The sequence below is a fragment of the Hydra viridissima genome, unplaced genomic scaffold (assembly GCF_058129835.1).
Source record: "Hydra viridissima isolate aposymbiotic clone 2 unplaced genomic scaffold, HvirCarnegie_v1 scaffold_8, whole genome shotgun sequence".
In the NCBI taxonomy this organism is placed as follows: Eukaryota; Metazoa; Cnidaria; class Hydrozoa; order Anthoathecata; family Hydridae; genus Hydra; species Hydra viridissima.
This window is the reverse complement of record NW_028324307.1, coordinates 11,286,900-11,311,781: the sequence shown is the minus strand read 5'-3', so window position 1 is coordinate 11,311,781 and position 24,882 is coordinate 11,286,900. Positions and strand designations below refer to the sequence as shown.

Below are 24,882 nucleotides of genomic sequence, written 5' to 3'. Positions count from 1 at the left end.
AATCTATTTTGAACAGCTCCGAGTACCTCATAAAAACATTGGAACCTCAGCAGACAGTTTACCCCGAAATTGTTTATTAACAACTTTCAACCGAAGCTCTCATAGACGAAGAAAATACAGTGTTAATTATTTACTAACGCAAATATTCGTGTTTTTCACATTAATAGCTCCACATATTCTAAGTATTGACATTGGGCCGGTATATGACTGCGCTAAAACCACGCCTATGGGAATTTACGAATACCCCACAATAAAAAACTGCGAACATCAAATGAACAAAGAAGATTACGAATTAAAAACTTATACCGCGGAGGTGTTTCGTCACTCCCCAACCGTTTCTAAGTTTCCTATCTACCTTTGTACCCATTATAAAGTAACTTTAACATGTAATCATAAAAACATATTCGTTTCTAGTATTAGATCTCGTAAAGATGATGAAATACGAGTCCCACATGAGCTTTGCCTTGCCATGGTGTATAACCAAATTCTTAAAACTTCATTAATAAAGATAAGAGAACATTCGCCGATCGAAAGTGTAAGACACATTTTTCACGCATTGTACAATAACAACAACAAAATAAAAGACGATCTACCCACTCCAACCGAAATCGTAAATATTGAACAACCGTTAATTTTTGAAATTGAAGAAGGTCAATGGAAAAATAAAATTTCTGAGGAATACAAATGCCAAATATTTAAGACAAATATACTAACCCAAGATCTGTTTGAAATTCGCCGATTTCCCGCCCAACTAGTAGGTAATTCAAGCCACATTGAACAACATGTCACTGACACAGAATGCCCCTCCACCATAGATCAAACTTTCAAAGCAGGGATTTGCTACATCAAGAACTCCTTAAAAGTTATTGTGTGGGAAGACCCTCACCATGACTACGAAGAAATGCATTCCCTCGGAATGCATACCATACAACAAGCAGGCGAATACGTTTTAATTTCAAGTTTACAAGCTGGTGGGGCGATCCAACAATCACTTGATAGCCAAGATGGAATTATCCAATTAGATAATGGCCTTATTCTTCACAACAACAACAACAAAAAAAAAAAAAAAAAAAAAAAAATTTTTAATATTAATTGAGTAATTTTACAGGGCACATTTTTTTTTTGGTATAAGCCCGAGCTATTGATTTAGTATATACTTTTTATTTTGGTGTTACACTTTTAAATAGCGATTTGTTTGATGTGACATTTTAAATTTTTTTTTCATTTATTTATGTTTATGTGAATGCTTTATTAGTTTTATAAAGACTGATGCGGCAAGTCTATAATTGTATATAATTTATAATTGGGTTTTAATATTTAAACGTAACCTACAATGGCTAAAGAAGGTTTACAAAAGAAAGAGGAAGTCAGTTAAACTATTGCGAGCCTGAATGAAAACTTCAACTTCGTGAACAACGTTTTTCGTTACAAACAGCCGTCTCGTAACACTTTCAAATCGCATACCTACCAAGTGAACCAAAAGAAAGTAACCTTAATAAATTCCCTTCCCAAACCGAGAAAACATTGTGTAAACAAAGACAATCGATAATTACTTTTCACCGTACTCCCATTTTCCAAACAACCCACTACCTTCCCACTGTCCTACACTAACGTCAACTCACCACTAATGTGTCGTTAAGAAAGAACACACAATACTATTACCCCACCCTTCCCCTTTTTCCACCGAGCTAAAAGAAAAATCAAGGGACGATTTTTATCGAATAACGAAGCTATGTGAGGAAGCTAAACCTAACTAACCAAGATGCTATTCACAACAATCAAAACACCCGTAATCAACCATTAATATTTTACACGCTATCTAACGAAAATGAAAAGACGCCAACGCCCAAAAACAAGCAACAAATATAAAAACGAGAAACCCGAAAAGAGTGGGGGAGTAAAGGGGGAGAAAAAGAGAAAAGGGGAGTTGGAGGAGCAGCGAAAGGGAAGAAGTGGAGAGAAGAGGAGAAAGAACCTAAGAGATAGGTTACGAGAAGGCTTTGAGAAAGTTACGAAAATTGTTTAAGTAAGGGAAGACAAATTATAGACATAAGGGATATACGGGAGGGCATTTAGGATAGGGAAATTTATAGTTGGTTACATGATAAACGATAAAAGAAGGAACAGAAGAATTAGTAAGAAACAGTTTTTTTTACATAGTTTAAAGTGGAGAATATATTATTTGTTAATAACGGAAAAGATTTGTTAATCATAAAGAAATATATCACGCGCCAAGAAAAGTAAGTACGCATTATAGCACAAGTCAGAGTGCTACCATTACACAGAACCGAAAGAGGCATCCCAACATCCACACCCCTATCCTCCGTAAATACAAACCATTAAACCCCATTCCCTGTAAAGAAACCCCGACTCACAATAATTAAACGATAAAATTATACATATATCCAAAACAACACCCGCCTCACAGAAGTATTATACTAGGTAATAATAGAGAAAAGTGAAGATTTAAGATTATTAGTTTATAGACATTCAGGTAAGATTGATTGGCTGATGAGGTTACCGAAGAAAAGTTCGTCAACTTTTTCTCTCAATCTCTGTATGTTGATTGTTTTATAACGGTTTTCATTTACATGGAAGAAGAGAAAAGTTTAAACTTAGTGATCGACCACACTTGAAATTTGCCGGAACCGAAATCTAAAATAAAACTTTCTTATTCGTAACCGGAACCGAAAATAAACACAAACCGGAACAGGAACCAAAACTGGAATCGAAAACCAATAATAACTTTTTTAAAAAAAAAATACTTTCAATTTAAACAAACCATTAAATTAATTAAAATATTTAATAACGGAATCCAACAACTAGAAGATTTTCTCGACAAAAAAGATATTTTTCCGAATTTTCTGGAAGGACTCTATTTCTTTTGAGAGAATATCTCCAGCTGTAGAACACAGTCTTTCAACATCTGTGGATGTTGGAGGTGGTGTGAGGTATTTTTTGGCCACCTTAGTCAATGGTAACTTGAAATTGTTATTTGCATTTTTTTCATAGTTTTTCCAAATCCTAAGGCATTGAGATGCAATTGGACAATCCAAAAAGTAATTTAATACTTCTTTCATCATTTTGGAAGAAGAATGTGCATTTGGTTCTGTTTGAGTTTGAGATTGCGCAATAATTTTTGACATAATGTGCAAAAAAGATGGGTTTTTTAATTGTCCCCAGATAAAATTTGAGTTGCAGGAATCGATTCATTATCAAGAGGTTCAAAATTTTTCATTTGGCTCATGACAATATGTTTAGCAATTTGCAAAGTAGCTTCAGATCTAAAAAAATACCATTTGTATCTTGGATTTAGTTGAGTGGCAACTGAATAATATTCCGTTTCTTCAATTGCTGAAAAAGGTTTTTCCATTGCATTTTTCTAAGCAATTTTCAACTCCTAAAGATTGTTGTCACAATCGGAATGCAGGAACTGATGTAAGAATCAATACTTGACAAAATTTTTGTTTCCTCCTCAATAACACTTAAAAAAAAAAACACTTAAAAGTCTTGAACAGAAAATTCAATTCCCACCGAAGAAAATTTGATTAAAGTGGCAGCAATAGCCTTCAGGTGTAAAGTTCACTCAAGCAGAGTGAACTTTACACCTGTAATAGGTAGAGTTCCATCTTGTGTCAACATCGTTTTTTAAGCCAAGTCTGTCTTTTATATCCATTTAGATTTCTTGCTCTGTAAAGTTCAGCGTAGAAAACAAAAGAATGGGATGCGAAATAACAAAGTTTTTAAATCTCTTGGCAATCAGTTCGTCTATAATTGAATCTAAAAATAGTTTTTTTTAATAACAAGTTGAAGGGTTAAGGCATCCAGCTGGCTCATAATTACAGCTTGGTTCATTGAAGGCTGGTTTTACATTAGCTGCATTGTCTCTTAAGCAAACTCCAATTTTTGAAGAAATTTCCCACTCCTCTGCTGTTGTTTCGATCCTGCTAAAAATGTTTTTGCAGTATGTCTTTCATCAAATTGAGAACAAGAAATAAAGAATTTGACACGATTCCAGTCTTTGGAAATAAAACGAACAGTTATTCCCAAATAGCCATGATGAAATGATGACCATGCATCAAGACAGACTGACACATTTTCAGCTTCTGATTGCACCAACTTTTCTTTAAGAGCAATTTTTTTCTTTTCATAAGTTGGATCTAGTAAGCTTCTGTAGTATTTTTTGCTAGCAATTTCATAATTTGGAGCAAAAAGAGCATGGTCCCTCAAAAACCTAGCATCATTGACAATAGAGATCAAGAACTCCCATTTCAAATACGGACTTTTGGCCTTTTTCAGAATTAGAATCAATTTTTGAGGAATTTTTCAGGTTTGAACCCAGTTTGGAATGTTTAAGTTTAGTTCAAGTTCTTCATTTGCTTTTGGATTTCCTAAGTTTGATGTCAAGATGATGTCTTTTCAAGTGTGACGTGATCCATATAATCCTTGTTTTTTTGGGTCGTCAGATCCTCTTGAAACTTTACCGTTGCGGATTTTGTACTAAACCACTCTTGAATTGTTTGCTTCAATTATGAAGTATTTCCAAACTAAAATTGTTTATCTTTTTGAATCCATTATATAGAATGAAGTATCAGACAAGTTTTCAATGCTGCTGGTTTAAATCAAGAACAAATGTTGAAAATATAATTTGTAAGCATATTCATTGTTAAGATATGTAACAGTTGCTACTCAAAAAATTCTCTTTGGACAATCATTAACAATTTGCTCTTTAGACAATTATTAATGATTTCAACACAACAATTCCTAAGGACTTTAGTTTCGCACGGAGAAATTCTCGCGTGAATGCAATTAAAAGACGTAGCGCTAATCCTACAAAGAATTGATTCAAGAGAAACAACGAATATTTAACACTTTATAGATTTTATAGTTGGTTTTAATATTTAATATATATCTATTTATATAAAAATTATACAAATAACAACAATTTTGTCTTTCAAGTAATAACGAAAAAAACATTACAAGATATGAACATTAATTTAAAATGAATTTAAACAAGAAAATTAATTAGTTTTCGAACAAAGCCAAATCCTACTTCAATTAATTCTCAGGCTTAACATTTAATTTTAAAAAATATTTGTTTAAATTATTTTTATCAAAATTTTATCTTATTCCGGTAGCATTTTGAACCGAAAATCCGGTCGGAAACGAAATCTTAAATATATCCAGAACCGGAATTTCGGTCGATCATTATTTAAAATTGAAGGTAATTCTAGTGACCAAATACTTCTTTGTTTGACGAGTCTTATATTTTACTCTTAAATAGATGTGGAAGTAAAAAATGGCTGAAGAGTTGATTTTTGTTTGAACTTCTTTTTCAGATGTTAATAATTAAAATACACTAAGATTTGGTTGCAGAATGATAAAAGGACCATCAAGCATTTGACTCCTTGAGTGCTTGTTTTTTTTAACTTAAAAAATTTCACATCAGATTTCATAAAATTTAGCGGCTTAGCAATGAAATAATTTATTCCTTAATAAACACACTTTTACATTTTAATGCTCAACAAGTTAGTCAAGTTTAAGTTAAATAAAGAAACAAATGATTTAAGATTATTCGTGACTTTGAGGTCATGAAAAATTTTACTTTTATATTATTTGTGAGGTACACTCCGGCAAATCTTTGAATGCGTTGTTTGTTTATTACGTGTGTAATAAATTTTTCTCTTTTCACGTGTAGCGGCAAGTGTTTCTATATTTAAAATCAAACCCTTTTATTTTATGCCTACCATTAAAATGTTATGTTCGCAGACTCGCTTGTTTACCATCAGCCAGACGTCAATTTCCGCACGTGTTTAGTAATAACTACAAACATTTTCCTTCGAGGCGTTTCAGCCACGTGAATGAATTTTGAAATTAAAAACCCATGCGGGAATATATACTTTTGTTTATTTCTTAAGCGCCATTTTGTTCAGGAATATGTGTTAGAATCTAAAAGTAGTTTTTTTCAACAAGTGACAAAATAACAGTGTAAAAAAGAAATTAATCAAAGTATTACCTTCAAATTCTAATGATTTATTTTGTTTAATGCTGAAAAAAAAGTTGAATGCAAAGGTATTTTTAAGGTTTAAACTTTTAATTCTTAAATTGTTACCCACTTTTATTAACACAAAAGAAAAATCATAACATTATCGAAAGGAGGAGACACACCCTTTCCTTTACCTATCTCCTAAATGGGCCACCCCACCCTACACACACACACACACACACACAAACACGCTCGCACGCACGCACGCACATGAAAACAGGAAAATTAGATTGTGAAATTTTTTTTTTAATTTTTTTAATTTTTTTTTATTTTTAGATGTCGCTGGATTTGTAGCGCAACGATCGCTTTACTTTAAGATTAAGATATCAGTTAATCCTAAGATTCCTGTAACGATATGAGACTACTGAAACGATACGAAACCTCAAAATTGTGAAAAAAATTTATGGTACATTAAGGTAGCTGATGCAACAAATTAAGCCACTAATTTAGACCATAGAGTTTGTAAATTCTAAAAGATTTTACCATCGAATGAAAGTCATCTAAAATTGCTAAATGTTTAACTAGAAAAACAGATTGTTTAGTTGAAAGAAGCAGATTAAAAAAGATAACTAAAAATGAAACATCAAAAACAAAAAAGGAATTCTTCGGAATCCTTTTATTTTTAAAACTACTTTATAAGAGAAAAGTTTTAAAAGACATCAGAATTTAGAATTCAAAAAAAGTTCTTTAGAATTTTAAAAACACGCAAAACATTAAAAAAAAAATTCAAAGCTGAAAAAAAGTTTCTCTGTTGAATTTCGGTACTTAAACTTTGATTTTTTAACATTTTTATCTCCTGAGGATAATTAAAAACTTTGATTTGTAAGTTAACTGGTAGGCAAATGAAATAGTTTAAAACTTTGATTTGTAAATTAACTTGTAACCAAATGAAGTGATTAAAAATTCTAATTTAAAAGAGAGAAATTCAATAAGAATTTCCATTTTTTATTAACTCAAAATTTACGTAATTCAAAAAAACATTTCTCTAAATTTACGTGAATCGAAAAAAATCTTACTGGCTTATACTTAAAACTCTAGGTAGCATAGATAAATTATGCAATACAGGAAGTTTAAAACCTTGGTTGTAAATGAAAAAATAAGCACGACAACACACGTGTTATGCACGTGCATTATTTATAAGGCTAAAATTTTTGAAGTTAACTCGGTGGTTTGAATTCAAGTCGTTGTTATTTACAACGTGGTAAACCGAAATAGAAAACTCGAGAACGTCACTTGTTTCGTTTAATCGGTCTTTTTTCACAAGATCGTTTACTTACGAGAATTAAGGGTGATATGACAAAATACGAGTTGGCTACGTCGATCAACGATGGTAAAGTGCTTGAGAAAAGCGAGGTAAATCATTTGAACATTAATTCAAGTTTCGGTTAAAAAAACTCACTTCAATGTTTATCTAGTTTTCTTCTTCTTTTCTATTTTTTTACAACAACAATAACCTTTGTAATTATTTAAAGACCTATTGAAAAAACTTTAGTTAATGTTTGTTTAACACCAATTCCAATCCGTGAATGAAAAATAAAATTCTAAACTGATGCGTATAAACAGTTTCTTTTTTTAAGTCAGGCAACTTATTTATCTTTATGAGGTATTGAAGAAAAATTTTATACTTTTTCCAAAAATGCCACTTTTTAAAATAAAAAAAAAACAAAAACAAAAGCTAATATTAGAAATTCTTATAAAAAAAAATTTTTTTGATTACGAAGTTTCTAAAGAGCTGTGTTTATTTTTTTAAAAGTTCTTTAAAGTCGATACTATTCCGATTAGGAAATTTTTTTTTAAAAAAAAAAGAATTTTTTTTCCCATTTCAATTTATTCAGACATAAAAGCAACGCCCTCTAAAACCTCCAAATAGTAATTTTTTCTTTCTCGTATAAAATTTAACCACAAATTGATCTTTACATTTGCGCTACTTTTGGTCTTTTAGGCTGAAGGCGATTTAGGTGTGGAGACTGAAGAAGATCCCTTTGCAGCCTCAAAAGACTTTCGAGCCATTAGCAAGCCATGGAAGGGTTCGTCTTTTTTCGTTTTTTTTTTTTTTTTTTTTTTTTTTTAATTATTGTTTGCTTTTGTTGTTACTTTTCTTCTTGACTTTTAAAAATAAAGATGATGGAAAAATTTTTACAGGACTCAATCGTGAAGACAAAGTAAAACGCATCACGAAAACGTTCTTAAAATTCGTCTCCTTGGTTGCGCTCCTTTATTTGTTTATTTGCTCTCTAAGTTTCTTGAGTTCGGGATTTCGTCTTCTTGGAGGAAAAACCGCCGGTAAACCTCTTTCAACTGATTTTTAAATATTTATTTGGCAATTTTATTGATCATGACAATGAATAGTTACAACTAAATTTATCATTATAAAGCAATATTAAATATCATATTGTTAAAAATAAAATGCTGTTATATAGATTTAGTCGATAAATAAATACTAAAAAAAGACAAAATCAAAAACCTTCCTATCCAAATAAACGCTAAGTTACACTAAGTAAAATTTCAAACGACATCGTTTTTTTTTGTTTTTTTTTCATGCGACCCGCCGAACATGTTATTATAATTATTTAATATTTGAAAATTGATGTTTTAAAAAAGTTTTTATGTTTTGTGCTTTTTTTATGCGAAAATTTAAAACTTAAATTTAAAAAACCTTTCAGCGAGTTTTAAATTTTTTGTTATTGAGCGATATTATGATATTAATAAAATATTAAAAATAGTTATCAGTATTAATTACTGATATTAATAAGTGATGTTAATAAAGTATGCATCTTTAATTTTTGGGTTTAACTTTAGGCAAAGCTTTCTCATCTAACAACATAATTACAAATCCGCTGGCAGGTTTGATGATAGGTGTGGTTGCTACAGTTCTACTTCAAAGTTCCTCAACCACCACCTCTATTATTGTAACCATGGTTGCGTCAGATTGTAAGTTCTTCGTGAATTAAAAGTTATTTTTTTCTATATTTTATCTATAGAATTAGAAAAAAGATCGAGAGATCATCTGGATCTTGACTCTTACTTCGCTACAACTTCGAACAAAACTGTTCTCATTTAGTAATCAAGGTTTCTCCTGCAATCCCAATCATTATGGGTGCAAATATTGGTACTAGTGTCACCAACACTATAGTCTCTTTGGGTCAGATATCTGATAAAAATCAGTTTCGACGTGCTTTTGCTGGTGCGACAGTCCATGACATGTTTAATATCATAACAGTACTTGTCCTTCTCCCTCTGGAAGTATTTTCAGGCTATTTGTTTCGCTTAACAAAAGCCATTGTCGACACAACAAGTCTGTCTTCAGACAAGTCATTGAACCAAGAGTTGCTTACGAAAATCACAGATCCGTTTACTAATCTTATAATTCAACTTGATAAAAACGTCATAGAAGGCATTGCCAAAGGTGATAAATCATTTGCAGAGAAAAGTTTGATAAAAAAGTTTTGCGACAAAGGAATAAAACGCACGTTGTTGATCAACGTTACACAACAGTTAAACTCCACAATAACAACAACAAATAACGAAACGCAAAGCGTTGTTAAAAATATCACAGTTTTGAGAAATATAACAGAAACAAAACATTCTCGTTTATGTAAATTTGCGTTCCAGAACACCGGCATCTCGGACACCGCTGTTGGCGTTATTATACTTGTTGGCGCTTTAGTTGTTTTGTGTATCTGTCTTGTTCTCATTGTCAAAATATTAAACTCGCTACTACGCGGCCAGATTGCTAATGTTATAAGGAAAACCTTTAACGCGAACTTTCCCAAACCGTTTGGATTTTTGACGGGTTACTTTGCTATTTTTGTTGGAGCTGGAATGACTTTTTTAGTACAATCCAGCTCCATATTTACCTCAACATTAACCCCATTAGTTGGTTTGGGCGTTCTATCAGTAGACAGAGTATACCCTTTGACATTAGGTTCAAACGTTGGTACTACTGCAACTGGTCTTCTAGCTGCATTAGCATCTCCTAGTGATCATTTGGCACCAGCTTTGCAAATTGCTTTGTGCCATCTATTTTTTAACATTAGTGGAATACTTTTATGGTATCCAATACCTTTATTTCGAAAGGTTCCATTAAATATGGCAAAGTATCTTGGGAACACAACTGCTGATTATCGATGGTTTGCTTTTGTTTATATAATATTTTCTTTTTTTGCCATTCCAACATTCGTGTTTTTACTTTCGCTTGCTGGTCGAACCGTGTTTATTGGAGTAATCACGCCCATTGGATTGTTTTTGGTGTTTATTTTTATTGTTAATGTACTTCAATCAAAGAAACCTGGACTCTTGCCCCTTAAACTTCGAAGCTGGAAATGGCTTCCCAAAATGTTGCGCTCTCTTGAGCCATACGACAAAGTCTTCGCTAAACTTTATAGAAAAATTCAACGAAAAAAGAAAGATAATTCCGATATGGGTATGAGTTAAGATATTAGCTTATTTAAAATATAAAACGATGTTCATATTATTAATACATTAACTAGCAATTATACTATTTTGCTCAAGCCCCAACTAAGATTGCATGATTGAGGTATTGTTTCCTTTTTGCTCATAAAACTCTATTTCTAAAACTGAACAGAAACTGGTCATTCAATTATTTTGCATCCTAGACTCGAACATCCAAATCGTTTATAAATTAACAATATTTAATACATTATATATAATATTCACAATCAAAATTGATGTTCGAGAATAACGTACCATTTGCTTTTTTAAAACAAAGAAAAAAAAAAATTTTTCTTCATTCTTTGTTGTTAAAATGTAAATAATAATTAAAGTTAAATAAAAAAAAAAGAATAATTTTAAATCAAGGAATCAATTTGAAAATAGAATTCATTAAAAATGAAAAGTAAGTGTTAATGTCAGACCTAGATAAAACTGTTGTATTTTTTTTAAGGGGATGGGAGAAGGCGGGGAGGCTTAATTTTTAAAGGGTTTTACATAAACTAAGTTTCGTTTTTTAGTCATATTTACTAGAATAAAACTAATTTAGATTAATTTTTGATAATATTGAGCAATGCCAAATCAGCCTCTGGTCAGAGTAAGCATTTACCTAAAGCCCCATTGCCTTTTAGGGACTTATATTGCCTTTTGGTGTTTTTGCTAACTCTATTTTTATTCTTTTATCACTTGCTATTAAAGTGAGAAATTAAGTTTCATCACACTCCTATAGATTTTTTACAAGAAGTACACTAAAAAACTATATACAACGGGATATTAAAAGAGGTTGATTGCTAACCTATGTTATTTTTTTATATCTTTTTGGATTGAATTGCAAACTGGTTTCTAAAAAAAAAAAAAAGGCAAATCAAGCAAAAGTTGTAGGTATCACCTCTGGGCTGCTGATTTTGCGAGACGCAAATTCGCCAATTCAGTTAGCTGAAAATAAAACAGAAGTTCAATGACTCTATCTGTTACAAATCCAGTGAACTAGTCAGAGATAAAGAATCAAGGCTTTGCTATTCCACATTATGATATAATGATATTTTAATGATATTGGGTTAAACATTACTAATGAAGTACAAAGTTCAAGGTGTAGTAGAGACTTTGTGAATATCAATACTTAATGATAATGATAATGATTTTTCGAGATTAATCTCATAGGATGAAGATTTGAAAAGTTATTTTTTGTAAACATATAAAACAAAGAAAAAGAAAATTTATAGGGAAGCACGAAAAAGATGAATTCAATTTTCTGATCATTTTTTTGATTTAAAAGAATGCTTTCCAGAGAGATTTGCATGATAACGATAAACTTTCAGTAAAATTACTCCTTCTTAGGAATATAGATTAAAAAAGTCAGTCTTCAAAAAGTATTTCCATAGAAAAATATCAGTAGTCAAGTTCTCATTAATTGGTTTTTTCTCGATAATTTTCAGCATGATGGTAGCTACTTTGGTAATTTAGTGTTGAGTATGATTCATTTCTATATGCTCATGTAAGTCAATGAGGTAGTTATAGGTGTGAAAATTCCTGTTATCTGAAGGTAAATGAAAAAAAAGTACAGTAACTTGCGTTGCTGTACTTTTTAAACTTAGTGCTCGTTCAGCTTGATAGGATCTGTTTGATCTTCAGTCAGTTTGGTAAAAGTGTCGGTGACGAAAGACAGTTTTTAATCAGATATGAAAGCCGGGATATTTTATTTCATCATCTGTAGTTACAGATCTAAAAGGATTATCCAATGTATATAAGAGCAATGTATATATGAGCAATTTATCAATGAGCAATGTATCTATGAGTGAGTTTTTGTCCTTGAAAACATTTGGAGCTTGGACAAAAAAAAATTGTTAAAGACACCGAAGAGTTAATACATATTTACGAAAGAGATTTACGCTGTACGTTCACTTATCTATGCATTCATTTATGACAACAAAATAAATTTCCACTGGAAATTTGTAAGTTTTTGCGGGAAAGCGGATTAATAGAAAAAATTATCAATAAAATAACATCGACTTGTTATTTTATTTAGCAATTCTAGTTGCAATGCGTCATCTGAAGATCATTTTCAAGAATTAAAAAGTAGCAGGCTTATCGTGAAGTAAACCACGCCTTATTTGTTTTGTCATTAGAATGCGACATAAAACAGAAAGTAAATTATAAGCTTATAAATGGTTTGTTAAAAAAAATGTAATTATATGATCCGTATAAAATATTATGTTATTATGCTACTATGTATTAAATTTTATGTTGTTTTGATAACCATTTCATTATATTGATATCTGTTTGTAAATTACACTTGACCAAAATTCAAAGTAGTTATTACTACTGCTGATTTTTACTTTTACTTTTTTGTTTTTATAACCAAAATTCAAAATGTTTTGCTAAAAAATATATAGTATGTTAAGATTATTTTAACTTTTAACTAAGAGGGTAGTAAAAAAAAATTATGCCTAGAATATTAATATGCCTTAACCTTCTCAAAGGATCTACAATTACACCAGAAGGAATAAAGATTTGTTACTATAGCAATAAGTAAAAGCATAATCACAAGAACATAGTCTGGAAACAAACAAAAGCGCTTGATGTTATTGTTCAAGAAATTACTAGTTCTCATTCTTCCAAAGGTGCACAGTAACGCAAAGAAACAAAAAAACTGCATAGCAAAAGTTCTTAAATTTTCAATTTTCTCCTAATTTTTGTTAAGTTTTTAGATTTTCAATTTTCCCCAAATGATGCAGATGAGTTGTGGCATAAGCTAAAGAGTCTTTTTGAAAAGTTTAGGGGTGACCCTGAGAATTATTACTCAACATTTTTTGGACCCCTGTCTGCCTAAAACCTGCCCAAACATTTTGAAGAACACACTTTTTCCAATACTCTATTACAGGACGTAGCAAATCATATTTTAAACTACCTTTACCGATAAAAACAAATTCAACGGTGAGAAATGCGAGAAATCAACCATGACTATAAAGGATGCAGAAATGAAGTTTGCAATATTTAGCTGCTTACATTATTCACAAACTGTTCAATAAGTTACACTATTCAAAAAACTTATTCTTTTTATAGCATTCAATGATGTTCTTTACTTCTAGTATGTAAAGTATAATTTGATACTATATAAACATTCATCAATGCTTGTGATAGAGATGGTTTATGGAGAGTGAATTCTAAAATTATTGATATACTTGTATAATGTGAGCTATTATTTAGAAAAAAAAACTTCAAGATTTATCAGTGTTTTCTGTAAATGATTTTGCAAAAGAAATTCTTACAAACATAACAGTTATATCTAATTTTAACAATCTTTGTATATCAACTAATAGTTCTGTTAAAAACAAAATCAAAACAAAAGTTCTTGAGCAGATCATCAGTTTGTTTGTAATAGTTGACACATTTTCATTTGCAAAAAATAAATGTGAAAAACACAAAGTTGCAAGGTAAGACTCCAAAAAAAGATCACTGCGAACTGAAATGGAGAAACTTAGCTGCAGCAATAAACTTGTGTAAATTAAAATGTTTTAAAACTGCTATTAATCTAAAAAAAAAAAAAAAAGTATTTTTCATTTGTTATAAAAAACTACTTATAATAAATTTTTAAGAGCATTAAATTAAAAAAAAATGTAAATTTGTTAACAAGTCAAAGATAAAGAATACAAAAGTTACATCAAACAACAAGTGTTATTTTATAATAGGAAAATATCTTTTATATTATCACTCTATATTTTCTTAGCTTAATCAGGTCAGTGTAAAAATACTTTTCTTATTTACTTTTTTTTTCTATCTGGATTGAAGTAGCTTAGATCTACAGGCGAAAATCAGTAGATTATGTATATATAACATGATGTTAAACTGATCATATTATATGACAGGCAAGGCTCTTTGGTAAAGACAACTTTTTTAGAAGAACAAAAGATATGTGATAAGACTCCCAATTTAATTGTGGGTAATGTCAGGAGGAGCTAGTAAGCATTTGATGGTAAACTGCCTAGAGGTAGTATCATAATAAAAAAACTCAGTTCTGACCTGCAAAACAAGTTAACATCAGGAAGGGCATAGGATTGAAATAAATTGTTCCAACTTCCATAATGTCATTTACTTATTTAAATATGACATCAAGCTTCAATAATGTCATATTTAAATTAGAGAATAACGTTATGGAAAACTGTCTATAGCATATACACACATATAGTGCATATAGTGTGTATATATATATATATATATATATATATATATATATATATATATATATATATATATATATATATATATAGAGAGAGAGAGAGAGAGAGAGAGAGAGAGAGAGAGAGAGAGAGAGAAAGATAGATAGATGTAATACATACATGGATATATACACAAAAACATATGCCTAGCAAAAAAAAATTGAAAAACCTTTTCTTTTAAAAATAAGAAAAGGTAAGAAAAGATAATTGTAATATTTGATAACTACTGATAAATACTTAATAAATACTTGATAAATAAGTTCACGGGGGCAACAGGGGCAGTGGCACCCCCAGAAATTTATACTAATAATATCACAGATTATTACGGGGGCGAACAGATACTCTCGCCCTCATGATAATCTGTGATAATATATTATTAGTATAAATTTCCAGGGGGGCCATGGCCCCTGTTGCCCCCGTGAACTCGGCGCCTATGCATACATGCATACATACATACATACATACATACATACACACACATACGTGTGTGTGTGTGTGTGTGTGTGTGTGTGTGTGTGTGTGTGTGTGTGTGTGTGTGTGTGTACCACAAATATGTTAAACTAATAAATTATTCATAATAATATCTTTATTTTAGAAATAAAAAAATTAAAAAGTATTTTAGATTTTGAAAAACATTGAAAATACAAAATACATCCAAAATTTTATTTAAAATACATTTTAAAAATGCTTTGTGGAAGAAGTATTCAAAATACAAAATATCAGTCAGTATCAATACCAATATATTTCGTGTTCAGGATGTTACAAGAAACACAGGTCAAAAAAAAAGCCAAGAGAAAAACATAAGAAATAAACTAGGCACATAATAAAAGTAGGACTTTACAAAAATTTATAAGTGACACTTATAAAACAGACTTTAAAAAGAGTTAAAATATAGGTCAAATAGTTATTACAGTCCATTCACATATACATATGCATATACACAAATAAGAAATTGTAAAATGTACATAAACATAAATAAAATAGAGGTAAAGAACAAAGTTAGCCTATTTTTTTAGGTAGAAATGAAATAAAATATTTTAATACCAAGAATCGTTTGATATAAGAATACCATAGTCCTCATTAAACTTTAAATACAAGTATTTTAAATTACATATTTTACATATAAATTTTAATTGTTTTAAAATTTATCATAGTATATAATCAATAACAGAATTTTTCCACTTATTCCATAAAAACTTTAAAATATATTCTAGACAACAAAGTACGAGTCTTACTTAAAGCATAATGGCGTGATAATTTTAACGTGAGTGAATTCTTCAGCTCTATTATTTCTAAGTCTTTATTATGACAAAATAAAAACCAGGTCGTGAATACTTTGAAATAATAACTTTTAGACAAAAAAAAAAAATCATTAATCAAGATGGAGAATATTAGGGATTTGTCGTTTAACTTTGTACTTTCAACTTCAAATTAGAATACTTTCCATTAATTTTGAGACCCATGTTTTTATACGATTCTTAATCAGCATAAAATTCTCTATCAGAATTAATCATAAAATTAGGGGGGGGGGGAGAAAGTTGAGTAGCGCCGTATTTAAGGTGGTACTAGGGTGAAGGCAACTTTTTAACAAAAAATTGAAAACTATTAATAGACTTTAGCTTTTTTCTATTAATAATAATAATAATAATAAAATTGAAACAGTACCAAAAAAAAAATTTTTTTGTGATGACGTCATTAATTATGCGCATAATTAGTGTTATTTTACCCGCAAAACTGCCTGTTCTTTCATCTAATATAACAAACTCAAAAAGTGTCAAAACTGTTTGAAATTTTGAACATGAATTCTTTAATATATTTATAATGTTGTCTATGAAATAGAATTTTTTAAAACATTTTTAATTTTACCAGGTTGACATTTGAACTGTAAAATATAAAAGTTAAGGGAAGTTTGGGACCCAAAGCATGATAAAAATGAGTTTTAAAAAAAAAATAAAAAAAATTTACTTCATAAACAACATTCCTTATATGTTCATCTTTAAACCTGCAAATTTTCAGCCCATTATCTATTTTCTATATAAAGTTTTTTTTTCTGAATAATTGAGATTTTGTGAGAAAAAAAAAGTCGCAGAAAAGCTAAAATAAGTTTTAAAAAGTTATATATTCTAATTATATGGTAACACAAACTATTTAATAATGACCATAACCTTATGTCTCTCCCTCTTCTAATTTATCTTTATCATTATACCCTTTTCTCATGGCTCTGAGCTTTTTACGTCTTTTTTTAACACAGTCTTCTGTAATATGGTCCGATTGTTTAACACAATGAATATCTTTATTTTGACTTCCCTCAGTAGTATAAAAACCACAATTTACACCTAGTTTAGTAAACACAGGAAGTAGTCCTGTAGCACCATCATTATAGTTAATAACAGCAGAAGCTACAGCCATTTTTCAAGTACTATTCCCAACATAAACTTGTTTCAGGCATTTTGTCCAAGTAATATTATTAAGAGACTGATTAATATTTTGAGTTTCACCATGTATACACTTTTTAAAAAGTTCATCGCAACCAAGATCTTTATGAGAAAATACTGGTTTAATAATTTCAGAGACAGCTGTGTCAATACTGATATTATCTTTGTAGGTTTTACCAGTAATTTTGCTTCTTTGAAATTTACACCAGGTTTCAGCTGTGCGAGGACAATATTGATGTCTTTTTCAGGATCATTGCGCTCACTTGAATGGTGTAAAACAGCAGCAATTGCTTTCTTCATTGCATAAATGTTGTTGGAATTTTGCCTAATAGCCATGCCATAATGATTTTGCAAGGTATTCATAATTTTTTCAGTTAGCCTTCCTTTCCACCTCCGATTCCTTTACCATCAGCAAGTTTTTTCCCCTTATAGTTAGCTTTAATTGTGCGAAGACGTGCCCCAACACGTTTTTGAACATGCCCTACACATTCTCCTTTGATAATTTTGTAACCTGGATAAGGATCAGGTTTTGATACCTTGTCAAAAGATTTAGTATCTCCATCACCAATGTAAAAGGTATATCGTAAATTATGTAATCATTCTGATCGGTGCAACATTCTCTTTAAACCTTTAACTTCCATTGCACCTGCACTGCCAGTATGGTTAATAGAACAAATATGCTGAGCCTTCCAGTTTATATAATCAACAGTGTCCTTTTTATGCTCCCATCTTTCACACTGCTTGCATTTCTTTGATAAAACCTCAAAGTCGATGCATTTGCCTTTCGAAATCAGTGTCACAAGACCATTAGGGGATGAATAACCCCTTTTTTGCCATGTATCATCACCACTAACTTTTGCATTCTGGGAACAATTACTATTTGTGTTTTCAGAAAAAATAGAATAAACTCTTTTTCCAGCTTTAGTCATTGATTCTTGAGATGTTTGTACATAAGCATTATGCAAATCACAGTTCAAGTCATCAAACATTGTTTGACTCATCGGTGGAGGCATATTCATGCACCTGCAAAATGTTTTCAATGGAGAATACCCCTGAGCATTCTCACGAAAAGCAATAAGTACCCTTTTATTTACTTCATAACTACTTCTTCCTGAAGGATTAGATGCTCTATTACATTCTTTTGAAGAACAAAACTTCAAGTTCCAATTGCAATCATTAGAAGAAATTTTAAAGAATTGGGCTAATCCCCTTTTTTCTAAAATCAAATGTTTAATGTTGATACTGCCAATGCAAACAGGACATCGACCAATGGTGATTGTTAAAGATACAAATAATTCACTGTTAATAATAAAGTTACATTCAAATACAGTGTGATGAGATGAAGAATCGTCTTTTGATTCCAAAGAAATTTCTAACCTTTCTCCAGAAGCCGATTTATTTACAAAATTTTTTGTAATATTCAATGCTGTATTACCGTTATTTCTTATAACCTTTCCTCTAAAAATCTTTCTTTTTTTACCTTTAGAGGACTAATATCGGCGCTACTGCAGTTTCTCTCCCCCCCCCCCTTTTTTTTTTTTATGATTGATTATGATAGAGAATTTTATGCTGATTCAGAAAAATATAAAAACATGCACCTGAAAATTAACGGAAAGTGCTCCAATTTTAAGTCAAAGTTGTAAAAAATCCCACTAAAAACCCTAATAATCGCCATTTTAAAAATAATAAGTTAATGACAAAAGCAATAAATTAATAGCATGGTTTTTACGTTAAAAAAAGTCGTTAAAGTATGTTTATCTTCCGCAATTTTTTTTGGCAATGAAAATAGCCTTTTTTGATTTATTAGAGAATAAACTATACTGCAAATAATGTACTTTAGTAATAAATTTTAAAAAAGAATTCAATATTTTTTTTTCCTTAAAGAAGAACTTTTGAAACTTAGTTCATAGTTGTTTTATCACATGTAAAATTTAGAAAATGTAACCTTCAAACCGTTTTTTTTAATAAAAAAAACCAGCGTACGATACAATAATAATTATTCATCAATTTGTCAACATTCTCACATTCAATGTTCAACCTTTATTTTAAATCTTCCATTAATTCCATTTCGTTATAACACTTTCGTTATAATACTTTAAAACAATAATACAAAGGCTGATGGAAACCAGGTCTGTTTATTGCGCAATGTAACGGTAATTAATTTTCTTTAAAAATGAAAGCGTTTTGAAAAAAAATTGCGAATATTAGGGTTTTTAGTGGGATTTTTTACAACTTTGACTTCGAATTAGAGCACTTTCCGTTGGTTTTCAGGTCTATGTTTTTAGATTTTTCTGAATCAGAATAATATTCTCTATCATAATCAATCATAAAAAAAGGGGGAAGGTGGGGGGGGGGGGGAGAAACTGCAGTAGCGCCCTTATATCTGCATGCAGAACCCATTTATAAATAAAAACACTAAAAAATCTTTAATTATAACTCAATTTAAACTGAAGGAAGACTGACAAAAAAGTAACTACCGTCCTTCAGGAGCTCTACTTTGAGAACAATTTTAGTGGTTTCAACGTACAGCTTAAAGCTTTAAATAATAATAAAGGAGAAGCCAAACGTCTTGAGCATTTTTTAAAAAAGCGATTAACTTTAAAAATTTAAAGTTAATCGCTTTTTTGGTTAAGGAGATGTTGGAGAAAAAGCGTTGCTAAGGTCGTTGCTATGAAGCAAGAACCAAACTGCTCTTTAAAAAAAGGGCAAGTTTGATTAAAATTAAAAAGATTTTTGACTTTGTGCAAAACGCACATTGAAATAGGTAGATGTAAAAATTCAAAACATTAATATTGGTATTTTTCAAAATTTTATCAAAAATAGCTTTTTTTTTAACCTGGTACCACCTTAACTACTTTCCAGCTCTGCTTATTACAATTATAGAATATAGGATACTACAATTTTGGTTCTTGCCAATCTGTTTTAAAAAGATATGTGAAAAGTGCCGTTTTATTTGTCAATTACAAAGGATACTGACAAGACACATAAGATAGGAAAGTATTGCTCCACTAAACACCAATTTTCTTGCAACACACCTGGTTCAGCCAGGATTTCATCAACAGCAACAATTGTTGTAAGAGCACTTGATCTCCCATGACCAACACATTACATAGCTATCTAAACAAGGATTTACCAAGTCCATGTTAATTAAGAAAAACTATTTACTAAATGTAAACTAATGATTCAGTACAGAGTTAGTTAATAAAATTGATTTTCACATATATAATTATGTTGTATAATATATAATATATATAAAAAAATAAAACAAATTAACAATTATTCTTGTTTTTACTTATCTTTTGTACAAGATTTTTCTTTTCTTTACTTTTTTTTATACATTTCAAATTTTTGAGTTTTCTTTGACGTCACTTTCAGATTAATTGTTTTCATTTTCACCACCTTAGAGTTTATTTAAGCGAAAATTATAAATTATTTTACGCCGCATAACTGCAGGTTATAACAATTAAGGGTGGTAAAAAAAGTTAATCGTTAATCGATTAATTCTAAACGATTAATCGAATAATTTTAAAAATCATTTTAAGTGTTTTAATTTTTAAAGCCGTTTTAAAAATCAAAAAAATTTGGCGTTTTTTGACAGCAAACTTTTATCTCGTACGCTGTGAAATGTAAACAAATAGTATACAGTAAAATCTCTCTAATTCGAATCTCCATAATTCGAAAACCTCTATAATGCGATTAAATGTTAAGTCACCATGAAATGCTTCAGACGCTTAAGAAGAGTCAACATTCTATAATTCGAAAATCTCTCTAATTCGAACTTTTCCCCGTAAATTTCGAATTAGAGAGATTATACTGTATTTTCAGTGCAGTAGTACAAATAGCCTGTTCGCCATTTACGATGTCTAAAAAATCTCATTCCGAAGTTCGGAATCATTTTTTATCAGAAAATAAAGACAATTCAATATTCAAGTGCAAATATTGTTCAGTTGAACTTAAATTCCATTCATCAACTTCAAGTTTTTCGTATCATTTAGAGCACAAACATAAAATTTTGCCAACCAAAGTCGTTTCATAAAATAGGTAACAAAGCTGAAGGGGTATTAGCTCGTTTAACAGCTGTAGATCGTATCTCTTTTGCAACTTTGGCGATTAGTAAAGATATTAAAAATGGCTGGAAAGCTCAAGGACTAAAAATCTTAACGATCGACATGCTGTAAAGGCAATTGTTATGAACTATGCAAACTCAATGAAATTAAAAATTACTCACGAGCTTCAGCAAAAAAAATTAAACGGAGAAAGATTTTCAATTTCTCTTGATTAGTGGACTTCAGGTGGAACTAGAAGATACTTGTGTCTTAGTGTACATAGCTCAGACAAAAGTCACTATGGTCTTGGAATGATTAGAATAAATGGTTCATTTCCTTCAGAAAGAGTAGTTATCATTGTTACTGACAAAGTGAAAGAATTCGGATTGAATTTGAACATTGATATCTTCGGATGTGTCACTGATTGTGCCTCAGTTATGAAGAAAATGGGACGAGAAATGGGGGTTATTCACCAACTTTGCCATTGCCATGGGATTCATCTTGCAGTATGTGATATTCTTTATAAGAAAAACAGTTCAGCAATGGAAACAACTCAAGAAGATGAGGATGATGAAAATGATGAAGCTGAATCTGACTTTGATGATGATGATGATGATGATGACTCTGATGACTCTGATGACTCTGATGACTCTGATGATGATGATGATGATGATGATGATGATGATGATGATGATGATGATGATGATGATGATGATGATGATGATGATGATGATGATGATGATGATGATGATGATCATGATGATCATGATGATGATGATGATGATGATGATGAATGCTGGAATGAAGAAAATAATAGTTTTGTTGATAAGGGAATCCAATTTAATGAGGACTATGGTATTCTTATATCAAAGGTTCGTAAAACAGTCAAGATGTTTAGAAAATCACCACTTAAAAAAGATATTCTTCAAAACATTTGTAAAGCCGATTTAGGAAAAGAGCTTAAACTTATTCTGGATATTAAAACAAGACGGAATTCTCTAATCAGCGTGTTAAAACGATTCTTGGAATTAAAAAGTGTTATTAGAAAAGCTCTTGTGGTATATATCCAGAACTGATTTGATTTTAAAAGAAGAAGAAATAAAACAGATCTCTGATATTGTTCAGGCTCTTCATATTGTAGAGCTAAATGTTATAGCATTGGGAAATAGAGACTGTAATCTGATAAAATCTGAAAAAATTATTTTGCTTTTACTACAAAATCTTAAAGAGCAAAATACTAATATAGGTCAAAATTTATTTACTGTTGTTTTTGAGAGAATTAATGAAAGAAGAAACTGTAATATTGTTGGTTTACTTTGGTACTTAGATAATCCGGGTGACTATAAGTCAGATTCAGAATCACCAGGTAATCTTTTAAAGTACCCAAACAAAAATGAAATTGCTAAAACAACAAGAGAAATATATGTACGCTTATTTCTACATGAGGATAACCAAAGGGATAGTAAATTAGAAGTAACATCTGAGTTTAAATCCACTTCTAATATGGAACCAATGAGAAAAAAAATGAAAGCTGAAAAACTAGCAGAAATTCTATTACCTAGAACTTCATCAATAGGAAGAGCTAAAAGACTAACTTGTAATTCATCCCCTCTAGAATTTTTGAGTTGTATTAAACGTGAAATGACAGTACTAGAAAGCACTGGAAAAAGGCCATGCTCTTTAGAAAAGTTTTACAACGCCATGCTAAGCCTTCCCCCATCTTCTATAGAAGCAGAAAGAAGTTTTAGTGCTGCTAGTTTGTTTATTAATAGGTTACGAACTAGTTTAAATGATGATACTGTTAATAACTTATGTTTTTTAAGATCACATCTGACGAAAAAAGAGAAATAAAACCTTTTTCAATAGCAATATACTTTTTGTAACTCGCCAAAATTCATTTTTAAAAATTAATCGAAAATTAATCGATTAATCGATTAATTTAGCTAAAATTAATCGTTAATCGATTAATTCAAAATACCGATTAATTTACCACCCCTAGTAGCAACCAGATTACGTTAAAGTACGTGTTTAGTTTTCCAGCAAAAGGAGCTATCGTAATTATTGAAATGAAAAGTTGACTGGACTAATTATCAGCTTAAAAAGAATTCTAGCTACTTTCTTTGAAAATGGAATTGACCTATACTTTAGACGTGTGATTATCACCACAGCAACAAAAAAAAAAACAAAAAAAACTATTTGTGTCATTTGTGAGCTTAAACTCAATCTTCTCTCATAAAAAGTTTACTAGGGTTTATTAATTATAATCTTATAGGGTGTTCTATATGTAACTCACAATTTTATTTGTCTGTTACTAACTAACCAATGAGAATATTTCTAGAATGTCCTTTTTTTTTAAATATGTATATAAGGAAAGGATATTATGTTGTAGGTTGTTATTTTTGAGAAACAGACATGAACAATACTTTTATGAAAAACAGAATTTTCATCATCAAATACTATTATAGAGATGAGTGTGAAAGTGCAACAGCAGCACTAAGTTCAAAACAAGCAAGTGGTTTAATAAAATACCCAATCACCACAAACATAGCATCAAAAGATTAGTTGACTAATTCGAAGAAACATGGCGCACCGCCCGACATTTTTAACGGTGTCAAACAACTTTATCTCAATCGGTTTGGTGAAAATCGAATTATTGGCTGACATTTTAAACAATTCTGGCCTCCTCGTTCCCCAGACCTTAATCTATGTGGTTACTGGCTCTAGCGAGAGTTGCAAGCAACAGTATATCATTGCAATCGACGCAAATTTTAAGAAGACTTAGTCAATTGCATTGAGCAACCAATAGCAACCCTTTCACAAGAAAAAAAAGCTGCAGTGATCGACAAATTGGTGGCCCGTTCGGAAAAAGTTGAGCAAGAAAATGGAGGCAATTTCGAGCATCGATTGTAAACTACAAAAAATAATTCGTTATTTAGTTTTATTTTTGAAATAAAGTTTACTATAGTTTGATTTTTTTCGCTTTTTTTAAAATTGTGAGTTACTTTTCGAACACCCTGCATATTCAAGCTTCAATCATGCTCTCTATTCGTTTCTAATTAAATGTTAACTTTATTATACACTTTTTACGTGCGTCGATTTATTCGAAGGAATTACTATATTTTTTTATCAATATGTATTTTAACATGAACATTGATAAATATTTAAATTTGCCTGTAAAAAATATATAAACAAAGGTTAGTGACACAATTAAATGAACGTTGCGAATTACACGGAACTCTAAATTACCTAAACTCCCTACCTTGAATAAAAGACTATAAATTTTGATCGAAAGTCTAGAGGTACCAACACCATGGACCCAAATATAAAAATCTATTTAATGACTGGAGCCTCTTATTATGAAAAGTTTAAGTCCCACGCACCTCTTCGCCACATCTCCACTCTTGGATCTTCAAATTATTACTTAGTACTGTAAATCTCAAGGTTGATCAATTGAACCAAAATATTAGTTTTAAAAACTGATATTTTAAAAACACATTCAGAGATGCGTTTTGAGTTGCGATTAAGTTGGGTCAAATGATCTATATATGATATATAAATGATATATCGCGAGGTTAGAATTATTTTGTTCTATCTCCTATTTTAAAAGTTGGGAGAAAATGGGTTATTAATTTTAGTAAGTAACGATTGCTTTTAAAATATGCTCTATTTTACAAATTTTTTTCTAAATA

The 24,882-nt window shown here is 30.4% G+C and overlaps 1 protein-coding gene across 3 annotated transcripts; it reads left to right on the top strand.

The window, feature by feature from the left end:
• The first annotated feature begins 1,283 nt into the window (after positions 1 to 1,283).
• LOC145187144 (sodium-dependent phosphate transport protein 2B-like) lies at positions 1,284 to 10,542 on the top strand. Of its 3 annotated transcripts, none has more exons than XM_090095511.1 (6): positions 1,284 to 2,135; positions 6,323 to 7,399; positions 7,989 to 8,073; positions 8,189 to 8,329; positions 8,846 to 8,977; positions 9,108 to 10,542. In XM_090095511.1, the coding sequence occupies exons 2-6, from the start codon at positions 7,340 to 7,342 to the stop codon at positions 10,478 to 10,480; spliced, it is 1,791 nt and encodes a 596-aa protein (XP_089951637.1). In that variant the 5' UTR covers positions 1,284 to 2,135; positions 6,323 to 7,339; the 3' UTR covers positions 10,481 to 10,542. The 3 variants fall into 3 exon arrangements, with proteins under 3 accessions (XP_089951637.1, XP_089951638.1, XP_089951639.1); XM_090095512.1 differs by lacking the exon at positions 1,284 to 2,135 and adding an exon at positions 4,593 to 4,650; XM_090095513.1 differs by lacking the exon at positions 1,284 to 2,135 and adding an exon at positions 5,917 to 6,072.
• The last annotated feature ends 14,340 nt before the right edge of the window (positions 10,543 to 24,882 follow it).